Source organism: Glycine max, chromosome 16 (assembly GCF_000004515.6).
Source record: "Glycine max cultivar Williams 82 chromosome 16, Glycine_max_v4.0, whole genome shotgun sequence".
Taxonomy (NCBI): domain Eukaryota; kingdom Viridiplantae; phylum Streptophyta; class Magnoliopsida; order Fabales; family Fabaceae; genus Glycine; species Glycine max.
Genome location: NC_038252.2, coordinates 7,538,598 through 7,564,385, shown reverse-complemented (window position 1 = coordinate 7,564,385; position 25,788 = coordinate 7,538,598). Strand labels below are relative to the sequence as shown.

The following is a 25,788-nucleotide window of genomic DNA, read 5'->3' as shown; positions in this document are numbered from 1 at the left end:
TTCTTTTAACAACTAGTAAAGAAATTCTATTAATCAACTTTGATTACAACAAACATTTTTTTTTTATTTTTGGTCTATAAATATTCTCAAGGTCAGTATTGATCAAACCCTTAAACTTCTCCTGAATCACTAAATCTATTTCAAAACTAAAAAATTTCCATTTCGACCAATTAATTAAAATTTATCCTACAAAATCTACTTTTTTAATATAAATAAATAAAAGGAAAGAAACACGACAGCAAGACACCAGCACAGGGCACTCCTGGAAAGAATGCAGTAGATGAAAGTTCGGAAGCTGCATATTGTAATATGAAAAGGACAACTCATATAGCATTTGAAAATCTCTCCAACAATCATAATTCACAAACAACTAGCTCCAAGGCACCTACCTAGTCGACGAGTGTGGCTGCGCGATACTAGAGGAGGAGCTGGGTGTGCAATGATGTCGTCAAAGAAGAGAGTGTTGGATAGGAAGAAATTGTCCTCAAAAATTGTTATTTTTTCGACCCACAACAGTGGAAGACGGTGAACAAAGAAGAAATACAATGTAGATGATGCACTATAATAATATATAAGGATGAGATTAATCTAATGGGTATTACTTGTAGTCCACTGCATACCGTTTGAAAGACTTGTGCACCATAGCACTCTTGAAAAAAATATAAATATCTTATTTTGTTGCCTAACAAATTATATTTTGTCATTATGAAATTTTATTTTTGCCGTTATGTAAATATTATCTCAATTTATTAGTAAGGATATTGATTCAACCATTGTTCTAATGATTGGATTGATCAATTTTTAAAACTAAGTTTATTATTAAGGGACTAATCTGATACAAAAATTAAAATAATAGACCAAATTTTTATTAGTCTTTAATTAAATTTTATTTTCCTGTTTAACAAAACTGCTCTTTTAATACCGGACCACGGCGAGATGGCGGAACGCTGAAAGTAGGGGAACACAACATATGCCAAAAGAGACACGGCACACACAGAGATCGATCGACCCTCTTCGGGCGCTATTAAAAATTTCCCCCAAACCCCAAACCGCATTTCAATTCCACTTTTCTCTGTCTATATATATATATATATATATATATATATATATATATATATATATATATATATATATATATATATATATATATATTATATTGCATTACATATCACATACGTAACATGCGTCCACGCAGATTCGGTTTCGACCCAATAAACTCAGCACCCTCCTTCTCCTCCGAATCACCGCGGCGAAGGCCGAAGCTCTTGGCGGTGCTGATGGCGGGGCAGTCGCGGAAATGGATGATCCTGGTGGCCACGATTTGGATTCAGGCCTTCACGGGAACCAATTTCGATTTCTCGCAGTACTCGTCGTCGCTCAAATCCGCGCTTAACGTGTCGCAGGTGCAACTGAACTATCTCGCGACGGCGAACGATATGGGGAAGGTTTTCGGGTGGTCCTCGGGGATTGCCCTAATGCACCTGCCGGTTTCTGTTGTTATGTTTGTCGCGGCTTTCATGGGCTTCTTCGGCTACGGCCTCCAGTGGCTCCTCATCACCGGCGTCGTCGATTTGCCTTATTTTCTGGTAATTTCTTTTTTATTTTTTTGCCTATTTTGTAGATGGAGTGCGGATTAATTAATTTTGACTTTTGAATGGTCATTAATTAATTAAGTACTATTAATTATCTTTAGATATATCTCATTAGAAGAAAAAAGAAAATATAGTGAGAAACCATTAAAAGAGAGAAATATTAAAGATATAATTTTGGAAAATATTATAATTTAAGATAAATTTATTGTTTTCAACTAAATTAATATTTTTTTAATTTTAATAAATTAAGTAATTCAATAAAATATTTAACCAATTCTCTTATACATAATGTGAAGTTTATTAAAAATTATAAAAAAAAATAATTTTATAGGTCTTATAAAATTTAACCAATATTATAAAAGAGTGTGTTAGAAAATATTACAAAAAGAGTGTTAGAAAATGAGAGAAAAAAATTGTTACAAATTTATTTAATATACTTTAGTTAACATTTATTTGAAATTACAACTTCTTCACAATTGAAAATAATTAATCTATTCAATTTTTTTAAATAATTGAATAAAAAATGAGATTTATAAAATTTAATTTTTTAATAAATTTTAACTAATAATAAAAATTGTACTTAAAAGAGTAGACTATATTATTAACTTTCTATCCCATGAATGTATAAGTGTAGTTCACTTACCAACACACTCATCTGAAGACAACCTTCATATTATAGAAAAATAAATGATTGTATTTGTATTATAGGCATTATTTTAAAAAAATTATATTTGGTTTATAATTCTAAAATTTTCTAATATCCAATATCATCGTTTTTTTTTCCTTTTCATAATAGTAAAAATTTTCATATTATTTTCTGGAGGAATATTTATTTTCAACTCCAAAAATAAATATCATCATTGCGTGTTTACTTTAACTCGTTTTGATATTATTATTATTTCTAAAAAAAATGGATTACAAAAAATTATATTTATATTTTGATGTTAGTTATATATTAATATAATTCTTAGGTTAATATATCCTTATTTGAGAATATTTAAATAAATAAAAAAATCATTCCATATAAACCCTGTCCGAGTATGAAAATGCTGTGTTTCTTGGAATAGTTATTAACTTATTATTCTCTGTTCCACCAAACATTTGTTGGAAATTAAGGGAATTTTTTTTCCCAACGATTGAGTGATGATGTTATTGGTATTTTGATTCTGGTTAAATGATACTCTCGAGAAGGCAGTAGATGAATTAAAAACAATAAAATAGATTATAGTAAATAATCATATCATAATTTTGATCTGAAGCAAGCAATTTTTTGCTTAATAAAATCTTGAATCTTAGCCTAGGCACATATATTTGAAACACTGTTGTCGTCAGGTTTTACAGTTTGAAAGGGATGATATTATATTAATTACTAAATCAATATTATACAGTTCACGGTTTTCATTGCTTGTGATCCTAATTCCAATCATGGTTCTACAAGCAAAATAAAATAGTTCTTTTTTTAAAAAAAAAAAAGCAGCCATATTGTACAGTTCAAATTGTCCACAATTTTGATTTAAGTAATACATGCTTAATTTTCCTTGTTAAAAGAGCTAACTGTATCATGTCATGCATGTTCTTGATTCAAATAAGATTACATCGTGTGAAGTGTGAACATACCTATAGCCCTAAAAGAATCTCCACAAACTTACTATTTTCGATAGCAACACATGATTGTGGCGCACCGTACGGAGTCATAGAAAGTATGATTGCAATATTACTTTATAATCAACCTGCATCAGAAAAAACCTGAGTGATGACATACTTTTAGAATTATATTCCTTAATCCTGTTTGTTCAATTAAGGGTATAATCCCATGTGCTCAAATTTTTAATGGATTGATTAATACATGTTATCAAAATGCGTTTTCTGCTGATTGCAGAAAGTATTGGCGAAAATAATAACCAGTCTCCTTTGTCTTTCATTGCAAACCTGTGAGAACGAAAATTGAATGAGTTGTTATGATTGGGGATCCATATTTATTTATTCACCATTCTGAGATATACGAATGAATGTGTTGCATATGGCAAGCTGATAAATTCAACTGTAGCTTGCATCTTTTTCTCTCAATCAATACCATTCTCACATGTTTTTTCTTATAAAAATATAATTTGTCATTAGTTATCTGATTTAATCTAGAAGTATCTATAAAGTCTCATGCTTTATAAAATACACTTCTATGATTTCTCTGCAAAGATGTGCTGTATTCTATATAATAAACCATAGTTTAAAAGAACGAGATTACATCTGGTAACTAAACCATGAGATTCAGTAAACAGTAATACATCTGAAAATTCTGAATCAGTAATTCTGCGATTACATCTGGTAACTAAACCGTGGCTGATCAGCTTGTAAACTTCACTGAATCGTAATATACAGAAAATTTGTTTACCGCCCATGTTGCATTGACTACCCTTTAGTTTTTATTGGCAGGTTTTTCTTCTGTGCCTTTTAGGAGGCTGTAGCATCTGTTGGTTCAACACTGTATGTTTTGTTCTCTGCATTAGGAATTTTCCGGTTAACCGAGCACTTGCATTATCACTCACTGTGAGTTTCAATGGCATCAGTGCAGCACTCTACACCCTTGTTGCCAATTCAATTGATCCATCATCCGATGCACTGTATCTTCTATTGAATGCTCTTGTTCCCCTTCTCATATGTATTGCAGTACTTGTTCCTATTCTTCGCCAGCCGGCTTTAGACCCTCTCCCTCCTGATGCAGTAAATCAGGACTCAATGATATTTCTAATATTGAACTTCATAGCCCTTTTAACTGGTCTTTATCTTCTCCTGTTTGGCTCATCTGCTTCTGGTGTGACTTCTGCTCAGCTCTATTTTGGTGGAGCTACTCTCCTCCTCATCTTCCCATTATGTATTCCTGGCATTGTATATGCTCGGGCTTGGTTTCGGCGTACCATCCATTCCAGCTTTCAGATGGGAAGCTCTAGCTTCATTCTTGTTCATGATGATGATCTTGAGATGCATAGAGAGCTCCATAGCTGTCACAATAGTATTGTTAGAAATGGAGATACTTACAGTCTGCTTAGTGATAACGGATACATGTTTGGGAGCCAGAGGGAAAAAGATAGTGATATGTGTTGTGAGACGATGATTGTCCAGGATCACTTAACAGTGCTAGGAGAAGAGCACCCAGTAGCAGTAGTTGTCCGCAGATTGGATTTTTGGCTATACTATGCTACATACTTGTGTGGAGGTACACTTGGTCTAGTCTATAGCAATAATCTGGGACAGATTGCCCAATCTCTGGGCCAGCGTTCAAATACTTCTACACTTGTCACGCTCTATGCAACCTTTTCCTTTTTTGGTCGCTTGCTTTCAGCTGGACCAGACTATATTCGGAAGTAAGTATTCTCTTTGATCGATGTATTATACTTTTGGAGCTTTCTATTGTGGAAAATATTTTCTTTTTGCCTGTCTTGAATTGGAAGTGAATCTTGGAAATAAAATTGTAGTAGTCGTGATGATTGTATCTTCTGCATTGCAGTAAGATCTACTTTGCAAGGACTGGTTGGTTATCGATTTCACTTATACCAACCCCAGTTGCATTCTTCCTCCTTGCTGCATCAGACAGTCTTCTGACACTGCAGACAGGCACCGCACTGATTGGATTGAGCTCTGGTTTTATATTCGCAGCTGCTGTGTCAGTTACATCTGAGCTGTTTGGACCAAACAGTGTGGGCATCAATCACAACATTCTCATATCAAATATCCCTATTGGATCTCTTCTCTATGGCTTTCTTGCTGCACTAGTTTATGATGCTAATGCACACTCAATACCCGGAAACTTGATAACGTCTGACTCAGTAGTGTGCATGGGAAGGCAGTGTTACTTCTGGACATTTGTCTGGTGGGGATGCATATCTGTCCTGGGACTAGCTTCCAGCATGCTATTATTCTTAAGAACGAAACATGCATATGATCATTTTGAGAAGAACCGTATTTCAACTCAATAAATTGTGTCTTAATTTTTGTTATTGATTGGCCATGAGGATGATGATGTGGCCGAGTTCATTTGTACAGTAGCAGAAAGTTGACTTTTATAAGAACAAATATGCATTAGGAGTTTGAGATTAGAGAAGCAGAGCTAAAGCTATTCTTGAGGAACATTTGTACTGAAGCAGAGTTGTAAATTCAGAACCAACAGGATAAGGATTTTGTTTAACTCTTTCACAGTGCCCAAAAAATGAGAAAAGAGGGGGTCAAAAAATTACATCTAGACATGGACCTGCTAGAAGTTTTGCCTCTTTGGCAGCCATGATTTGGTTCACACTTAGCACATAACTCCTCTGCTTGAACAAAGTTGTGTTTAACTTTAACCTGATAGTTCAGCTGTAGAAGCAGGAGCTATGCTTTGCCCAGGTGTTGGTTCCAAAGATGCTGCTACCATATACTTTTCAGTAGCTTTCGGAAAAAGCTCTTTTAACAAAGTCAGACATGACATTTTGAAAGCTTTAGTTATTTAATTCTTTTATATTTTAAGATCTCCCATGAAAATGTGGCTCAAGTGCCTGAGCTACCCTGTGTTTTCTTTTCCTTCAGTTTCTTCCATTTCCAAAGATAAATAAAACTTCAAGAGCTCAATTTTGTAATTTGGGAAACACATGATACAAGCCTCATTTGACTGTATGACCTTGAGTGAGACTTTTCCTTTTCCCAGGTTCTGTTATGAGAATTCTGATTATTCATCACTTGCAAGATAGAGACAGATATAGACTTGTAAATTCTGATTACTCATGTCATGATGCTATTCTTAGAAATTAGAATCCTGACAGAGATGTATTTGTAAATTTTTCCTCTGATTTCATCATCATCTTTATTATGGTAAATTTTTCCTCTGATTTCATCATCATCTTTATTATGTTTTGAGTCATTGGCATGTGTGCCTTGTTGAGACAAAAGAAAAAAGTGTCTGTTCATTCTATGTATCGATGAATGATCATTTATATATCCTCATATAGTCAGTCTCAGTTTGCCCATTGATTGATAGATCATATTGTTAGAAATATAGAGAGGAGACCATAGATAAACACAGGAAAATGAGTTGGCTCTCTATTACTTTGTTTACTACTCTGTTATGAGAAGTAAACAGAGGAGACTCAGTTTACTATTACTTACATGTCTCTCTATTTGTGGTAGAGTAACAAATAAACATCATATAACTTCTCAAGTAAAATACTAAATGGATATAATGTCAATGAAAAATGCTTAGTACATAAGAAGGAATAATATCCCTTCAACGAGAATAATATCCCCTAATGTATAGTAAACTCACAACCTTTTATCTTCATGACTTTATTTTTCTAATTATTATTTCTCACATATATTTTGTTACAACTTCTAGTAAATCTCCTTTATTTATTGTGTCTTACAATATTAGATACTCCATATTCGAGACCAATACGGAAGCCATAATGTATGAAAGTGATTCAAGAAATTATAATCATTTGATAACTAAATCTAATCATTGTTTAAAAATTTGAATATAATTTTATCATACTGAATAACAAAAATAAATGAAAGAAAGGTGCAAAAGGAGTTTCTATTCTAACCTAAGCTTCAAGGATAGGTGCAGAATGTACGATCTTTTATACATAGGAATAACCTCTCATATGCTAATGCCATCTTTCTTGCTGTAAACATTTTGGCAGCATATTCCCGGGATGCCTTGCCCTGCATTGCTAGCCTCTGCGGTCCTTCCTTTACCACTGCTTCCAGCGCCTCCAACAACGACTCCACATTCGGCGAAAACATGTAACCATATTCATCATCAACCACAATAGTTCCTTTAATGCTTGGAAATCTTGATGCCAAAAGAGGCTTCCCACTCATCATTGCCTCCATCAAAGTAAGGTCAAGCCCTTGTGGTCTGAGAGTGGGATTGACAAAAATGTCAATAGCATTATAGAAAGCTCTTAACATGGAAGGGCTCATTGATCCCAGAACAAGAACCTGGCTCCCTAAATCCCTGTACCTGTTCTCCCATGGTCCAGAACCAGCAACAATCAAGTACACATTAGGGTGCTTGGCTATAAGCCTTGAGTATGCTTCATGAAGCAGAGGATGGCCTTTGTCCTTCACTAATCTTCCAGCTACACCAATTACCAAACTTGCATTCCCTGGAATGCCAATTTTGGTTCTGAATTCCCTTCCCAATTCAACATCTTCTCCAAAGTCATCCTCATCAACACCATTTAGTATTACATGGACTCTTGTGTTAGGAATTTGGTACACATCCCTCAGCATCTCACCACAACTATCACTAATAGCAACATGATGGGCATAATTCCTGAAGAACCTTATCTCATTCAGCACCTTTGGCACAACGCCCTGTATGCTTTTGTTGAAGAGAGGGGACATAGGCTCGTCAGGCCGGCGAGTCAAGTCCTGGAAAATACTTGATTGCAAGCTCTCAAGGGCTATGCCATGCCAAGACACTGCAAGATTTGACATGTTGCGCGCTAGCCAGTGAGGGAGTGCCACACTTTCTGAGTGCACAACATCGAATGGTTCTGGCTTGTTTTCTTCTACAAACTGTTCCCACGCCTTGTTATAGTGCCACCTGCCAGGCTCACCTTCATGGAAATGGATGTAAGGGGAAGATTGATGGTTGTTTTTGTTCACCTCAGAGAATGATGAGATTGAAATGCTCTCATCTTGATCAGGTGGAGATGTGAAGACATGAATTTGATGGCCACGGCGTGCCAAAGCCGTGTGAAGGGTGTGAGCATGGCGCTCCATGCCACCAGGGGTTGTGCCAATAGGCCATTTCCTGGAGAAGACAGCAACTTTGAGAGCAAAGGGTGGTGGCTTGTGTTCAAAAAACGAGAGGCGGTTCCACGCAAATTCAACTAACTGAAGATCACCAGACCATGTTTTGGCTGGGTTGGTGCATATGGAGATGGTGGTGGTTGGGGCATGGAGGAGGAAAAGAACGGGTATGGTGAAGAGGACAATGAAGAAAAGAGTGGTGCACAAGTAGAAATTTGAAGGTGAAGTTGAGTTTTTAGACTTGGTGGTATTGAGGGCCATTTCCTCAGGGAGTTCTGAGGATATGTGCATAGAGATTCTTCGGTTTCTTGAGGGTTGGAACTTGGAATTGTATGATGAATGTTAAGGAAAAATGGAAAGCGAAGAAGAATATGAGGTGCCATTGGGGAGGTAGACATGCACTGAAGCAAGTGCGTTTGAGTTTGAGTTTTCTTATAAGTGCGTTCCTCACGCCTGTCTTTGAGGCTAAAAAGTGGATTCGTGTGATGTGGGTTTCGTGAGTATTTGAAAAAATGAGACTGTTTAACACGCATGCACTATTAGACTTCAGAATTCAGATTAAGAATCATTAATTAATATCCTGAATTCCTGATTAAGTTTTCTTTTTTAATTTCTCGTTTTTGTCATGGAGAGAGAGACTCAATCACAAGAAGCATATTTTTTTAGTCAAGTAGAATTAGATATGATATCAAGAAATTTACAATATTCACACGTATTATTCAATAAACTCAGATAGACTTTTTAAGTCATAAGATAAGTCTTGTGATTCTTGTCTTTTTTTTAGATAAGTTTTAGTTTTGTAAAGAAGTTACTAAAACAACCTAACCTTTAAAATTTTAGCTTTTTCTGATTTATATACTTTTATATGGCATTGTTGCCTAGGTTATTTAGTTTTCTTTTGCTTTTTCTATGAAAAAGATATTTTTTTTTTATATTTTTTACATTCTTATTTTACCTTCATTAATTTTTCAACCTTCCTTCGTTTTTTTCTGTTACATCACATATTTCACTTTGTATTAAACTAATTTTTCTTTTTGAATAAGGTGTATCTATACTAAATGCGAGTCAAAGCATCTATTTTCCTTTGATAAATTTAGTTTTCATGTTTAAGATGACTTCTTATTAAGGAGGTTTAGCTAAGTTTATTGAGCTGGATGTCTGTGAGTATTATTACGGTATTTATTTTTTATAGATAAAAAAATGACTTCCTGTTGACAGTTGATATTTGCTGGCTTGTTGATTACTGTTGATATTTCTTTTAATTATTTTTTGCCATTTAAATACATCTAATGCAATCAACTTGTATTTGTCGGTCAAAGAAGTCGTGGATGTGACAATTACGCATTGAACCGCCAGAATTTACCATAGTATTGTAAATGCAACTCAACCGTATTATGCATATTCGTTTTCTATATGCACGCACGAACACTTATGCCATTTATTTGTATTTGTAAGAAAATGGTGCACATTACCTAACATACATGCACATTAACAAACACAATTGACTATTCCCATACTGAAGTACTTATGTTTATTTTTAAATTTCTCTATTCATACATACAATACTTCCACTATCCTTAATATCTGTTGTCGTAGATTTTATTTTAATCAGATGAAGAAAAATTAATAAACTATTCTCATACTGAAGTACATATGTTTATTTTTAAATTTCTCTATTCATACATACAATACTTCCACTATCTTTAATATCTGTTATCGTAGATTTTATTTTAATCAGATGATGAAGAAAAATTAACAAATAAATGAAAGAGAATAATATTTTTTATAAAATTAATTTTATTGTCAATAATTGATTTATAGATTTTTTTTTCATAATTAATATTATAAAAAAAATATAAGTAAAATAATAATTAATATTATGTTAAAAAATTAATATTATTAGATATATAAGTAAAAAAATAATAAATATTACATTGAAAAGTTTGAAAATTTTAAATTACAATTATTTTGAGACTTATTTTTACTTCTTACATAATAATTATTATGAAACAAAATACATAATTATATTTTATGTATATTATATCATAGATGTCGATATGTAGACTCATATATAAATAAAAATATATAAATTCATATTGATTAACTATATAGTTTGTCTAAAAAAATATGTGAGTTAATTTCATTTAATTTTCTTGATTTCATACAAAAAAGAAACTACATTTATTAGACTAGCCTTAAGTTAATTCAAATGTGGGCATCATTTCTATTGCCTAAACTTAAGGACAATTATAAAATTGAGACCGGTGAAAAAAATTAAAATTTATTTATTTCAAGCATCCAACTTGGAATTTTTTTTCGCTTAAATTTTGAATTTAGAGGAGTACTAATTTTAAAATTGGATATACAAAAAGTGAAAGTTTAAATCAATTTTCTTAAGAAACCAAAAATTAGTAAAATAAATCAACGAGTACTGTTATTTTAAAGCAGACCGATCAGCATGTACATTTTGACTTGGATCTCTTTTTAGGCTTGTTTGGTTGACTTGAAATTTGCGTGTACGTGATTTGAAACGTAAAGTTTAGCCTGTTCCCAACATTTTCCTTTAGGTATGTATTGAAGATAGCCAAACTATGTCTGCGTTTGCTTAGAAATATATCAACTTTCCATAGAAGGATGCATTGGTAGTTGATGATTTATGCAGCCTGAATACAAGATACAACACGAGTATGATATGACACACGGATGATGATACAATATATTTTTTTCAATTAAGAATACGATAAGTCTTGCATATGTTAATAAAAAATTATAAAAAATGTTAGGGTAAAATATGTTTGGGACTCTTATATATATCAAATTTTTATTTTTGACCCATGGTAGAAAAAATCGGTTTTATTTTTTTATATTTAAAAAGTTTTGTTTCTGATATTTATCGTTAGGATTTCTCGGTTAATCAGAGAAATGACCTTTAACTTTTTAAAAATACAATTTGTGACGATTTTAAAATCGTCGATATTCATTTCAATTTTTAAATTATAATTTTTTGCGGTTAAAAACTACTTGAATCAATTAAAGGAGGAAACAAAAAGATTTCATATCCATTTTGTTTTCTCCTTCCTTGTGTCATTTCAATTCAAATCAAACATAAATGCAAGAACCAAAATCCCAATCCAATTTTCATGACCAAAGACTTCTTCTTGTGCGCAGACCCCTACGCCATCAACGATGTTGATGCGACCCCTACCAGTACCATTGTGCGCCACTTGTGTCAAACCTTGTCGCCTACACCAACCCAGTGCCACTGTGTGCAACCCACCACTAACTCATCATCTTCACTCATACTTTAACCTAACACCACAACCATCATTAGATATGAACCAAACAGTCCATACTTGTACCTCCCGATGAGCATAGAATCCCACAATCCCGCGAATGAAAACCAACATCACACGACAACGACAATTATTTCGATTGCAGCTGGTTTGATCACCTCACAAAGTTTGTGTGTGGGGGGAAGACAACAAAGTGGCTGAAGCATATCTTCTCATCTTTTAAGCTGGGATCGCATGATCTATGGCGAGCCCCTCCTCGTTTGGGGCATGGCAAGCGTACCAAATCGTAACAAGTAGTATCAAACAAAATGTCTAAGTATCGATTCCACAGAGACTTGTTCAATATTGGATAATTTCATGCATTTACTATCTAAGCTCACAAGTATCACAAGAAAGCAGTAAAGACACAAACTATAGTTGGTTTTGTGAAGGACTAAAATAGATCCAGTATGTAAACAAAGTTAAAATGATGTTTTTGTAATTTTATAATAATATAAAGTTGTAACAGAGGTTAAGAATAGATAACAAAATCATTGTCACGGTTAGAGTTCACCAACTCTACTTGCTTCTTCCATTAAACACACAACTCATACTCCATTCATGTTCTAATATCAAAATCAACCAATAAAAGTTTCTTAGTCCTAATCCCTTAGGTAAAAAGAGTATAAGTAACCTTCCCTAAACCAAGATCCCTCTACAACTTAACGAAAGCACAACATTTTAGAGTCGTGACCAAAAGATTATCAACAAATTTGACTCCATTCCTAAACATCTAGTCTATCTGGTATTTTGTTTCAATTCATAACAATAAAAATGCTTCCAACATCATTCATGTCTTGTAATGTGTAGAGCATTTAAAAGATCATTTACAATGGGAAAATAGTAAGGAGTAGTGTCCCACCGTCGTGCGTAGCCATGAAGTACCTATGGCAGCCAAAAGGGTGACACCGTGGAGCTCTATCAACCTAACTTTTAGACATGTTGGAAGTAATTTACGTGACTGATATGTACTTCCAATTAATATAATTTAAATATAATATTCTCATAAAACAGGTAATGGTACATTTATAATATTTTCAATAATTCATTTTTCCCCTCCATATCATTCATTTTAAACAACATATCTCTCTCATTGATATCTCTCTTAAATTGTAAAATTTGTACAAATTTAATCTATGAATATCGTAATTCTAATAAAATAGTTAAGCAAATAACTGAAATAACAAAGTTAAGGGGTGAACAATTTGAATGGTCCTAGAATTTTTTGAAGACTTTTTTATGCAAGGATATATCCATTTTTATGGGGATAACCCAAATACACATATTCACTAATTGTCAAGTGCACCAATTTTTCCAAATAGTAAATTAAAACGGTAAAACCAAGTATCATGTCCACAGGAAATTTCTTGTACTCAAATGACACATATTCAGTTTGTAAACAATTTATAGTTGGATGTAAATGAAAGTCAACAAATAATTCATGTCGTACAATAAACTATAACATTTTTCCAAGTTAAAACTGAATAATAGAATTAAACACCAAGCTTAGCGAATGAAAATAAATACCAAGGTAATTATGTCGAGGAACGCCCTATTGAAACCTCTCTTGACGTAATTGGAAAAGTTTTTCTCTATTGAATATTATCCTAATGTCACTTGCACCCACAAATTTACTCTAACCGCAATTCCTCACATGAAAGAGCCTAACCCTCCTAGTCTCATTCTCAATTCCTCAAAGAAATCAAACAAAGCAAGCGACATTACGACTGAGATGCAAACCACACTAAATTACTTCACACTATTCCTAGAGATGAAGAATTTTAATTGCTCTACCTTGTTCTAAGGATTAACCGCATTTTCTAACACTTAAATCCTAACAAAGCATATAAATGGATGATCAAATCACATACATGAAAATAATCACAGATAGAAGCAAAGACACCAGCTATAATATTAAATAGATAGTTAGAGTTTTTACATCAAGAGTGCTCATTGGAAAACTCCCAACAATGGAGTATTTAGCTCTCCATTAACATGGAGAGCTCAACTACAAATGGAAAAGACAAGGAAAGGTGAAGTGCTGAAGCCAAAATGAGAGGAAATCAGCTTGCTTTATATTCCTTTATGCCTAAGCTCACTCTCTGTTTCACCAACATGCATGAACCTCCCTTCATATTCCCCTTCCTTTCAAGCTTTAAAGACTTTTGGGCTTCTCACTTTATGAATGCGTTCTCAGTGAGCATGGTCTCGCTGAGCACAAGTTAGTGACTGGGTGTTGAGCGAGATGGATGCGCTAAGCGCAAGAAGCGACAAAAGCTGCGCTGGGCAAGTTGGTTGTGCGCTGAGCGGGGTGCTCTCTGGCTTTGTGCTCTTTAGGGTTTGTAGCTGCGCTGGGCGAGCTGTTTTGGCGTTGAGCGGATTCCCTCACTTAGTAAGCGTTGCGCGCGAGCCATCAGATTGCACTTCCTAATCTTCCTTGCTTAAAATCCGAAAATTCCCATAAAAACACTATCAATCATCATGATGATACCTCCACTGTGTAAAACTCATAAAAATTCAGTTATTTAATAATTCTCACAAAAAGAAATCACAAAAAATGGAGGCACATTGCTAATTTTCATCTATTTTTTGATGCATTTTGTGCTCTTAAATATAAATTATCAACACCCAAAAGCAATCATCATGAAATCAATTCTATTATAGCATCCTTTTGCATGCATTTGCAAAAGAGGCATAAAATCCAAGGCATACAAAATGCAAAATTAATGTTACAACATTGGTTTATTATTTCTAAGACTTCCAAACGCTGATATGTTCGTGGTAATCCAAGGCACCGACAAGGTGGTCATGGGAACGTGTTTCACTACCCTTTCTGACAACACCACCAAAGTCACCAACCTTTCCAAAAAGCAAAACAACAATTCCAACAATGCCACTACAAAAAACAGCTCCAAAAGAAGTCTTGACTTTCCTTGGCACCACTAAAGCCACATGAACCCTCCACACAAGCCAACACCTCTCACCCAACTATACCAAACAGAAAAGGCACCCTCTTCACTAGAAGTAGCACTCTCCAACACCAACACCCTTCCAAAAGTGTGCACCAACCCACTTGATGTGCCTTGAATGGCCCTAACCACCAGCAAGTGCCATCACTTCCAATGATTGTTACAGAAGTAGAACCCAAACCCAGAACTTAAAAGTGACAATAGGAATCCCAGAATCTTTATTTTCATAGCATTGGCCTTGATTAGGTGCTGAAAAGGGTGGAGTAGTAGTGGCAAGGAAACCAGTGGGGAGAGGAAATAGGTTAGCCAGACATAAAGCAAGTGGACTGGTTTAATGCAGAGTTGGCCCACTATGTAAAGCACCCCACCGGTGAAAATGCTCATTGTAGAAAATGAGGAGAGGAGAATAGCCACCAAGCCTCAAATTGCATTTGGGTATTTGAAAATAGAAAAAAGTTTCAACCTTGATGACAAATGTTGGGAACAGAAGAAGAACTTGTTCTATTTTTAGCTGTGAAGGCATGTAAAGACCCCACTAGCCACAAAAGATTGAGACAATCCACAGGCTTATGAACCCATGTTCACTGTCATTGGGTTCTCGGAGCATTTGGTAAGTGAAGGATGAAACAATGGATGAACCTAAGCAACCAACAATAGTGGCATAAAGAGATAGCCAACTAGAGACTCCTTGCTTTGTGGAAGAAAATAGGGTTATTTTTTTCTTTAGGGTTTGTCTTGTTGGCCCTAAGAAGGCACGAGCCATGAGGTCTAAGTGGTGTGTGTAGGTTGAAGTTGCTACAGTGATGGCAGCAAAAATGGTTGCAATGTAGGGAATGAAGATCTTGGTGGTTTTGAAGAGGTCTACTGGGAGGCATAAAAAGACTCCAATGCCCATGGTTATTGTTGTTATGAGTGTTTGGAAGTGGCCATTGATGTGGAAGGAAATGAAGGCTAGAATTGGAACAGCTAGGGTTAGACCTCCACCCCATGCAATTGATGTCCACTCCAAAGAGGAAAAGCTTGAACTTCTAACTGATATGGTGGGCTTTGTTAGTGTCATGTACTTGTAATTCACCCATCCGTTTGCATATTGATGTTAACTTTGTTACATTTTTTTTAATTAATGGAAATTTTTCGTGTGTTTTAGTATTATTTTTAATTAAAAAATTTCTTCAAAATTTAGAATATAGACAAATAAACATCTCAAGTTATTTGACATTTTCAAAAATGAAAGAAAAGTTTATATATAATTAAGGTGATATGATAAGAGAAGAGATTAGTTTTTTATTCTTGGCAGAGATTCTATTAGTAAATGTAAATTATGCCATTATTTTGTTTTTCTATTTTTGTTGAATAATGATGCCATTATTTTAATTGGAATCGGAACCTTGCATATAGCAATTGGACACTTGGAGTACAATTGAGTTCTTGTGACTACAAAACTAATACTATCAAAGAAGGGATATAATTAGTTTCCTTTCTTTTGGCCAAGCATATAACTTACTGATTGTTAAAAAAAAGATAACTTACAGATTTTTATTTTATTTTATTGAAAGAACATTTTTTTTAAATCAAATATACAAAATTTATTTGATATTTATATCTACTATGATTAAAAACAATTATCATCGACTCAGGTTGGTGTGGAGAGGCAAATTGACGAGCCGACATTGCAATCAATTATCATGGCAACAATTATGAGTCATGGTGGCAAGTGCGATGAACCAGTTGCAGCTAAGGCGTCATGTATTTGGGTGAGACTCTAAAAGAGGGTGCGAGTTGAAAATATCAAAAGAAGGCAAAATTCGCCACACTTAAAGATGGTTTTTTCAAAACTATTTATAATACTCAATTTCATCGATAGTTTCCCTAAAAATTGTCATTGATTTGGAGTTTTCATGATGTTTCCTCGAAAATCGTTGTTGAAATGTTACTTCTATTTTCAAAAATGCCACCACATTTTTAACAATGATTTCAGTAGAGTTGAACGAGCGTTGTTAAGCTTGTTTTTGTAGTAGTGTTGAAACTATTTTTCAAGATTTTGAATACGACCATCATTGGATCGTGAAGAAGTCCAGCATGCAATGGGAATCCTCTTTAAAGGGATGCCTTTTGAAACCAAAGAAGAAATTCAACATGCTTTGCATTGGTATCATGTGAACAAAAGAGTTAATTACAAGACATCATTTCAACAAAGCTAATTGTCAAATGTGTTGACAATGGATGTGCTTGGAGGTACAGGACAACATACATCCTTGCAAGTAAGAAATGGAAAATTAGAAAGTTCCATGAATCCCATACTTGTTCAAATCTTGTCATATCATAAGATCATGCAAAGTTATCTTATATACTCGTCAGTAAAAGTATCCAAACATTGACAAAAAATTATCAATCAACTTCAATGTTAGCCTTGATAGCACATGTCAAAAACACTAAAGGACACATTACAACATACAAGAAAACATTATTGACAAAGCAAAAGACCATTAAAAACATCTATGGTAATTAGAAAAAATCGCACTACAATTTACCAAGATTGTTGCAAGCTATGTATGATTATCTTTTTAATATGGTTGTAGAGAAGGAAACACGGTCAATACACCCCTCCTCCAATAAGGTCAAACAATAGAGGGTGTCGTGAAATTTCATCGTTTTTTTTGGAGTTTCGGTCCATTCATCAATGGGTTTCAACATTGCAAGTCCGTTGTTCTCATCAATGGAACTTGCTTGTATGAAAAGTATAAAGGGACTCTTCTTGTGGCACTTGTACAAGATGAGAATAAAAAAATCCTTCCAATAGCCTTTGTTATTGTCGAGAGTGAACAGCGAAAGCCTGATTCTTCTTCCTCAACAATTTGAAAATGCATGTCACAACACAAAATAATCTTTGTTTGATTTTAGATAAACACAGCCAATTAAAAGTGCATACTCAAAATGAAACACTGGGTGAATGCCAAAAAATTATGTGCATGTGTTCTACGTTTGACACATTACACAAAATTAATGAGAAAATTCAAGAATAATAATATAAAAAAAACTAATTATTAGTATGGGTGATGAGTCATGTAACATGTTAGGTGATTAAGGTAAGTGCCTTAGGTCCCTTTTTTTTTTTCTTTTGTGAATAGGGCCCTAGTTATTTTAATGTTTATTCTTTAATATTTTTATTTAACATGAAGACTTCTGTTCCAAATTTTTTATTGTTTCAATTCAGACATTGAGTTTATTAGAAATATTCACTTGATACTAATTTGTATCATCTGCATAAATATTTTCGGTGTATAACTTAGGTAATTTTTTAATTTTTTTGTATTATTAGATATAAACTCTCTCTCCCCACAATTTAAAATTAATTAAAGAAGCACAACACCAATAATTAGGAATTGTTGATTTGCCATGACGCCACCAAAATAGATGCTCGAGTCCATCCTATCCAAACCCGCCACGTGCCCCTAATAGCGCCTCCAGTTCAACTAGCGGCAGGGAATTACAACCATAGAAGAGACCCACCGAAGAAACTACCTCACCGAATCCAAATCTTCCTTCGCTTTTCTTGTACTACCCTAATTCCCCAAATTCTGGTCTTTTCTTTTCTTTCTTTTTTTCCTTCTTCGTCCCAGATCCCGGTGGCCTTTTCCCTCTCTTTCTCTGGAAAATTCCCCCGATTTTCTCGAGAAAGTGAAACGGAATTATGAGCTTTCAGGACATCGAGGCTGGGCGGCCCTTCAGTTCGAGGCGCGGGTTGATGAACGGGAAGCAAGACCCGACGCAAGCGGTGGCTGCCGGAATATTCCAGATCAACACCGCCGTCTCCACCTTCCAGAGACTCGTCAACACCCTCGGAACCCCCAAAGACACCCCCGACCTCCGCGAAAAACTGTTAGTTCTTTTAACAATTTATCATTGCTTTTTTCGTTTCCCCAAGAAATACGACCAATTTTATTTTGTTGATTCAGCTGAATTGCCCTTCGAGTTACAATAACTTGCACATTTTCTCAATTCAATTGCAGTGGACCTTTTTTTTTTTTTTTTTTGGTGATTTGAGGTTACTTCGTTAATGAAATTCCAAGTTGCTTGTTAACTGCCTTGGGTTCGTTTTAAGTTATCAAGTCTTTAACATTTGGTTGTATCCCACTGTTTTTCCACTTCCGAAAGAGTCAATTGAAAAGCAGATGGGGGGAATTATCAGCATTTCTATTGTTGATACTTTGATTGAGGTCCTGTTTCCTCTCAATTGTTTCTTTAGTCAGGATTAAGCTATAATAGTGATATGCTAATGTGCTATTTTTTCATATCAGGAACAGGACACTCTGTCCAATGATGATTTCCCCCAGTACTTATAATGTTTTGAGTAGTTATACTATTGTAAAATGAAACTTCGTGATTCAAAAGTGAATGAAGTTGAGGGATCTTGGGAAACTGAACTCCCTTTTCAGCCTTGCAAACTGAACTCAGCTCCCTTTTGTATATTATGTTTTAATTTAGTGGAACAAGAATCTCTTAGGTTCTTACTGTGTTAGACTATTTTTGAACTTGCAGCCACAAGACAAGACTACATATTGGGCAATTGGTGAAAGATACATCAGCTAAACTTAAGCAAGCCAGTGACATTGATCACCATGCTGAAGTTAATGTAAGTTTGAAACTTTATCTTGTATTGTACTGCATCTGCATGTGCAAATCGGTTTGTTTATATGGTCTCAGTCTCAGTATTTTGTGATCAACTTCCAAAATGCATGAACTTCTCTAAACACTGTTTTTGCTTAAATTGTTGCTGTCAGTTTTACTGAATTGGTAATTTCATAATCAATCTGCCTCATTTTTTAATGAATACTGTGAAAACTTGTGTTACGGGCAATGTCTTTATTGCATTTTAGGGTTCCATGACCTTCCATGTCTTTTGCCTCAAAAACATTTCTTATTATTGCAGGCAAGCAAGAAGATTGCAGATGCTAAACTTGCGAAAGATTTTCAGGCAGTGTTGAAAGAGTTTCAGAAGGCACAACGTCTTGCAGCTGAGAGGGAAACAGCGTACACTCCTTTTGTTCCACAAGCAGTCCTTCCTTCGAGGTGATTTATGTATTATTATTAGAGCCTGTAAAAGTTTAGGGGAAATCCTGTGTTTCTCTTTTGTTTTTAAGTGTGTGGCTTCGTTTTTTGAACAATGAAGAGTGAAGAGTAGGTTACTTTGAGAATTTTGCGGCTTAATTTGATGCACTTGTTTTCTTGATGATCAATTGTTCTTATGTAGTCAATATAAGTGTTCTGTTGGTATTAGTTCTCATTACCGTTATATTCAATATGACATGGGATTTTCATTTTGGTTTGCAGCTATACAGCTAGCGAAGTAGATGTTGGTTCTGATAAGTCACCAGAACAGCGTGCCCTGCTTGTGGAATCAAGGAGGTGATTTCTCATATATTATTAGTACTTTTAGTAGTAAATCAGTGATGTTGGTGTCACACATTGAAATGTAATTTTAAGTCAATGATCAGTATTAATCATTTGAAAAATTACATTAGGCCAAAAAAGAATTGTTGCTTTTTTCTTTTTCTTTTTTGGTGATTCAAAGGAACATGAATTGATTAATACACCAAAGGCTCTAATTATAGTGGTTACCCAAAAAAAGGAACCTCTCTATGTTTATTGGATAACTGAACATCAATTATTTATCAGAAAATGGCTATCTTTCCAATTTAACTTTTGCATTTAGTACTACCAGTGTTGTTTATGGCGGATGGCGGACCATGGCGGCAAGCCAAAAAATCCGCCATAAATTTATGGCGGATGACGTTGCGGAAATGGTGGAAGCCATGGCGGACCAAATATATATATAATTATAAATACTAACAAAATAATATATAAAAATTAAAAAAGTAAAAAAACAGTAGACATAACAGTAAATGCAAATAATAAAACTAAAAAACAATTGGTATAAGTAATTAAAATATATATGTGTGTGTGTGTGTACACATATATAAATGAAAAACATGACAAGTTTCATGAGTTCACAATAACCAATGCCTAACAAACTCATTAAAGAGTTGAATTGTTCAAAAGAAAAAGAAGAACTATGAACAATGATAACCTAACAAACTCATTCAAGAGTTCAAAATAACAAAATGATAGAAGCATAACTACATAATGCAAACATAAAGGTGGGAATCTCTGAGCTGGAGTAGGATAGTTGGTCCACTTGCAGCTAAGCCAGCATCTCACTTTGCCCAATTCTGTGATGGCTTTGGAGGTGGGAAGAATCATAAAACATGGTGTCGATGGTGGATTGCATTAACAAGCTCAATATGGCAGCATAGGAATCTCTTGGTATTCCAAGGCCACCGGTTTGATCCAGCCAAAGTGATGGAAGACGCTTTACTCCTAACATGGTCATGGGTAAAGACCAGAGATAAAAAGTTCTGTACTTCGTTCAACCACTGGTCTTCCAATCTTGGGGACTATTTTGGTTAATTTGGGTTAGTCAGATCTAGATATGTGGTGGGGTCATAGCTTGTTTTTAATTATGCTGGTAGATGTTATCAGGTGCCTTGCACTTATGTATAAGTCACCAGCAGTACCTCTGGTGCTGCTGTTTCTATGATTAATAAAATATACTATATTTGTTGCCTTCCAAAAAAAAAATAATGCAAACATAAAGACTCTAATCATTTTCTGGAACCCCAATATAATCCTCTTCATTGTTATCAATTGGAGCATCTCCCACTCCCTCTTCATCGGATGCCTCAAAATGATGCAAGATCTCTTGAATCTCACTCTCATGTAGGGGTGCTCATGATTTGGGTATTTACATAACTATAAGTATACCTAATAAATAACTAGATTATAAGTAGGTATTATAATTCTTAAGAATCAATAGGAGTATTCTGTAATTAATGTAGATTATAGGCACATAATATCTGATGAAGAGGAAACCAGATATCCTCCATTTATTTGTAATTATTGCAATAAGCCTATATAATTTCTCATCCGTGTTGTATTCAGACACATGGTTTACAGTCACAATATGCCTTTGTCCTTTCTTTTCAATATGGTATCTAGAGCCTAATAGAGGCACAAACCTTTCTTGCCCGAAGGACCCACTTTCCCTAGTGATAAAAAAAAAAAAGTTTGCAAACTGTTTAGTCTTCAATTCACCCCTTTTCTCACTGACCTTAGTCAGGCGACCTTTTTTCCTTCTCTGGTGACTTTTTCGGCCACCTCTGCCGCCACTGCCATTTTGACCGGAAATTACACCATCGTGCTCGCCGTCTGCTGATCTATTCAACAGTGGTCACGCTGTTGCCTCACGTGCATCCACGTGCCCTTCTTCTCCGTGCCAAACAGTTTTTTTGTGCGTCCTTCTGCCAGCGCATGAACAACCCGTTCTAGCCATGCTTCCAGTGCCTAGGTTGCCCCTCCATTGCAACCTTATCTCAGATTTTTGGGACGATTCTGACAAGTTCCGATGGTGCCTCCGTTATAACCTCATTTTTTTGTTCCAGCCGCTTTATTCACAAGTGAGGAAACAATCTATTTAGCTGGAGAACCCATATTAGATTCCCTCTATGTGAAAAATTCCCTTGAGCTAGCAGCAGTAACGCATCGCGATCAAGATTAGTCTCTAACCCAGTGGGTTGAGAAGCACTTGTGGTCTTTAACCCAGGATAAAAAAAAATTCATTTGCAACATACTATTATGCTGAAAAGAATTGATACCAAAAGCGCTCTCTCTCCCCCCCTTAGTCCCATCCCTCCCCCCTCTTTTTTTTTTTAAAGATTTTGTGGTGCAATGGAATTGGTGGTGGCATAATCAATGGTAGGATTCTCCATTGTGTCGCTAAAGTAGATGAACAACTGAATTCATTTATGTTATCAAAATTTTCAAATTCTCCACATTGCATTATTTTAGTACCTTAGCTATTGCATTATTCATGCTGCAGGCAGGAGGTTTTATTCTTAGATAATGAGATTGCCTTCAATGAGGCTATTATTGAGGAAAGGGAGCAAGGCATTCAAGAAATACAACAGCAAATTGGTGAAGTTAATGAGATCTTCAAAGATCTTGCTGTGCTTGTCCATGAGCAAGGAGCCATGATTGGTAATTTATTCCATTTCCTTTTGTTCTTCCTGATTACTTGCATCTTTATTTTACTGAATGAATTTATTTTTCTGTACCTGTTCACGCTATCTAATGCCACTAAATTTCATTTTGTAGATGATATTGGCTCCAACATTGAGAACTCCCATGCAGCAACTGCACAAGCAAAATCTCAACTTGCAAAAGCTTCAAAAACCCAAAGATCAAATTCCTCTTTGGTAATATATCAAGTTTCTTATTGCAATTTTATTACTCTTTGTAAATCTTAACCTGCTTCCATGAAATGAATTTTTATATGTGTAATCTCCGAAGGAGGTATCTCCTGAAGAGGATTGACTTAGGACCAAATAAAGGGGTTTGACTTTAAAATAGTTTTGTATAGGCTTGTGATGCTGAAATCATGACCAAAATGAAACAATACTAAAACATAATAGATCAAAACTGACATTTAGTCTAAATTTATTAATGACTAGAATACATGGTCCGTAGTTCTACAAATGACCAAGACTCATGGAGTGCATCTTGGATCTATGTAGTTGGGCTATTCTAGTTTTGTCTAGTATTCAGTTTGCATATTGCATACAGATTATTGCATTGTCGGCACAAGAGGGCAGAGAAGCAGTGGTTGATGGAATTTGTTTGTTTTCTCAATTGTATTCTTTTTCAATACTAATATTGGCAATAGTGTATCAAATAAATATAATCCGATTGTGAATAAATTGATCGATTTACTCACATTATTACCTTTTGTAGTTTCCTACTTACAGGAATTATCATAGACTGTCTACCACCTTGATCTTTAGTCAAACCTTTGGTTTTTATATTATTTCCCTTTGAAAGTTCTGTGTATTTTCCTTTGTTAACTTTGTGTTATTTTCTTTTCTTTTTTCTTCAAAGACATGCTTGCTTTTGGTGATTTTTGGGATTGTGCTTCTCATCGTGATCATAGTTCTTGCTGCTTAGTCAAAGATTGTCTCAATTCCATTATGGAGCAAATGCATATATACAGGGAAGCAGATAGCATCTCCCTTGCTGATGATGTCACTTGATTGGTGTTTTGCCGGGTCTGGTGGTTGACTGGAGTTTGTTGCATCTGATTTCAGTTCATGATGTGGGAATTCCCATAATTTTGTTGTGTGGTTTTATGTGCTCTCTATGTTAGTGTTTGGGGTTTTAAAATGTGTCACGGATTATGGTGTAAGTTCTCTCCATGTTTCTTTAATTAAAAAGTATTTAATTCTTTGATTGTCCTTTACCTGTAAATGCAACGCTAAAACTGGCTAGCTGTGCTGAGTGCTGGCTCTTCGGCAAAACCTTCGTATATGGTATTTTGTTTTTGTTTTAGTGCTTTTCTTTTTCAGAATTGGAATTATAATGTGTATGGAGGAAAAATGCATGTATTGTCGGTGTGTGGCATTTATTCGTGATGATACTCAATTGTTCTTCGTCTCTTTCGAAAGCCTAAAACATGACAAGGCAAGGAAAGGTGGGAAATTGATAATGGCACTAAGGTTTCTTTTTTTCCTTTTTCTTTATGCTAATGGACACCTTTCTTCATTCCATGTTAATATTCACCCTTCTAAGAGTGGCCAATCCCTATAAAAGAAAAAGAAAAAAATATCAAGATTTAACTTTGGGGTTTAATTCCAAAGATCATCGCTATCTTCAATGGGGAGTTTCCTGGCAATTTCTGCTATACTCAGAAATCAACTTTTTAAACTAACTGGCATTTCGTACAATTCTTTGTAGTTTACGTACATGTAGTCTTGTCTCCTGCGGAGTTTGTATTTATAAATGTCCATCCAACCGTAGTTGCATAATTATCTTAGATTATTTGTTTCCTTGCAGCATTGTTCCGACATCTATAGTTTGGTGCTACTTGGTCTTCGTTGTGTACTCGTTTTGTTTACTTCTGAGCAATTAAAAATATGGGTCACAATGTGAGGGTGCAAGATACGATCACAGGGTTTTTTTTTTTTCCTGTAACTATATGGATTATGGAAGATAAACGTCTAACTTTTTAGTAGAAATTTTTGGAGGAGGGTAATTGGAATACATTTGGTCCCTTATTTATAATTTAAGTTTTTATTTGGTCCCTCAATTGTTAAAATGATTAATTTGATCCCTTAATTGTTTGAAACACAACAATCATGTCCTTAATTGTTAAAATGATTAATTTGATCCCTTAATTGTTTAAAATGATTGGCCGATTTTGGTCTTTTTACATCGGTTGTTAATACAATTGATATGAAACATTTTTTTTATTAAATCAGCTGCTATATCTCAAGAACACCATCTAGATCCCCAAAACCACGAGATCTAGATCCAAATCATGATCACGGGTTCGATTCTTTTCGGTTTTCATTCTCTTTATCTTCAGAAACTAGATCTGACAAAACCCACCATGTCGCCCTCTGCAGCTCTCACTGGCGTTGTTGAAGAGATCATTTCGTAAAGCCAATTGATGAAAGGGAATCCAATCCATGTTTGTGTGTGTTTGCTTGCTTGCTTGGGTGTCATTGAAAAATACTTCTCATTGTGAATCTTGTTAGAGATTGTTATTGATAATTTTTCATGCAAGCAAGGGTAGCTATGAAAATTACTTTTTGAATTAAGGCTTTATTAATAATATACCTTTTGTATCAGATTCCCCTCTTTTTGTATCTTGCTTTTCTAGAGTCTTGAGACTATTTTTAATAATAATATACCTTTTGCTCAAGTTGAAACGTTAAAGCTTTATGCATCAGATTTTCTATTGTTCTAGTTGACATTAAAGCTTTGGAGTGCAACTGCCAAGTAATCTCAAGTTGAAACGTTAAAGAGACCATGTAGAAGATGTTCAACTATTGAAAATCTGTCAAGATGTTCAATTTTGTTTGGTAAAACATAATTAAGACTTAGGCTAAGTCATTCTACGACTGAGATGGGTTTGTATGAAAATCTCACAAAGAAGGCTTTGGAATCTGTTATGTTAATTATGGTTCAGATACACATTGAAGCCCCTGTCTCGATCTT

General features: G+C 34.7%; 3 protein-coding genes and 1 pseudogene across 4 annotated transcripts; 2 read left to right on the top strand and 2 right to left on the bottom strand.

Moving 5' to 3' along the window:
- The first annotated feature begins 1,154 nt into the window (after window positions 1-1,154).
- Window positions 1,155-6,571, top strand: LOC100775725 (protein NUCLEAR FUSION DEFECTIVE 4). The gene is made up of 3 exons (XM_003547681.5): window positions 1,155-1,586; window positions 4,023-4,951; window positions 5,095-6,571. The coding sequence occupies exons 1-3, from the start codon at window positions 1,182-1,184 to the stop codon at window positions 5,561-5,563; spliced, it is 1,803 nt and encodes a 600-aa protein (XP_003547729.2). The 5' UTR covers window positions 1,155-1,181; the 3' UTR covers window positions 5,564-6,571.
- Window positions 6,572-7,036: 465 nt separating this feature from the next.
- LOC100810672 (D-inositol 3-phosphate glycosyltransferase) lies at window positions 7,037-9,516 on the bottom strand. The gene has a single exon (XM_003548536.5). It carries the CDS (start codon window positions 8,667-8,669, stop codon window positions 7,167-7,169), a length of 1,503 nt encoding a protein of 500 aa, XP_003548584.2. The 5' UTR covers window positions 8,670-9,516; the 3' UTR covers window positions 7,037-7,166.
- Window positions 9,517-14,461: 4,945 nt separating this feature from the next.
- On the bottom strand, window positions 14,462-15,574 carry LOC100810142 (uncharacterized; annotated as a pseudogene).
- Window positions 15,575-18,180: 2,606 nt separating this feature from the next.
- LOC547656 (syntaxin) lies at window positions 18,181-24,142 on the top strand. 2 transcript variants are annotated; one of them, NM_001249060.2, is made up of 7 exons: window positions 18,181-18,558; window positions 19,219-19,312; window positions 19,610-19,749; window positions 20,011-20,085; window positions 22,616-22,773; window positions 22,891-22,991; window positions 23,671-24,142. In NM_001249060.2, the coding sequence occupies exons 1-7, from the start codon at window positions 18,371-18,373 to the stop codon at window positions 23,734-23,736; spliced, it is 822 nt and encodes a 273-aa protein (NP_001235989.2). In that variant the 5' UTR covers window positions 18,181-18,370; the 3' UTR covers window positions 23,737-24,142. The 2 variants fall into 2 exon arrangements, with proteins under 2 accessions (NP_001235989.2, XP_040866134.1); XM_041010200.1 differs by having other exon boundaries at window positions 18,182-18,558; window positions 22,616-22,991; window positions 23,671-24,117.
- Window positions 24,143-25,788: the final 1,646 nt, after the last annotated feature.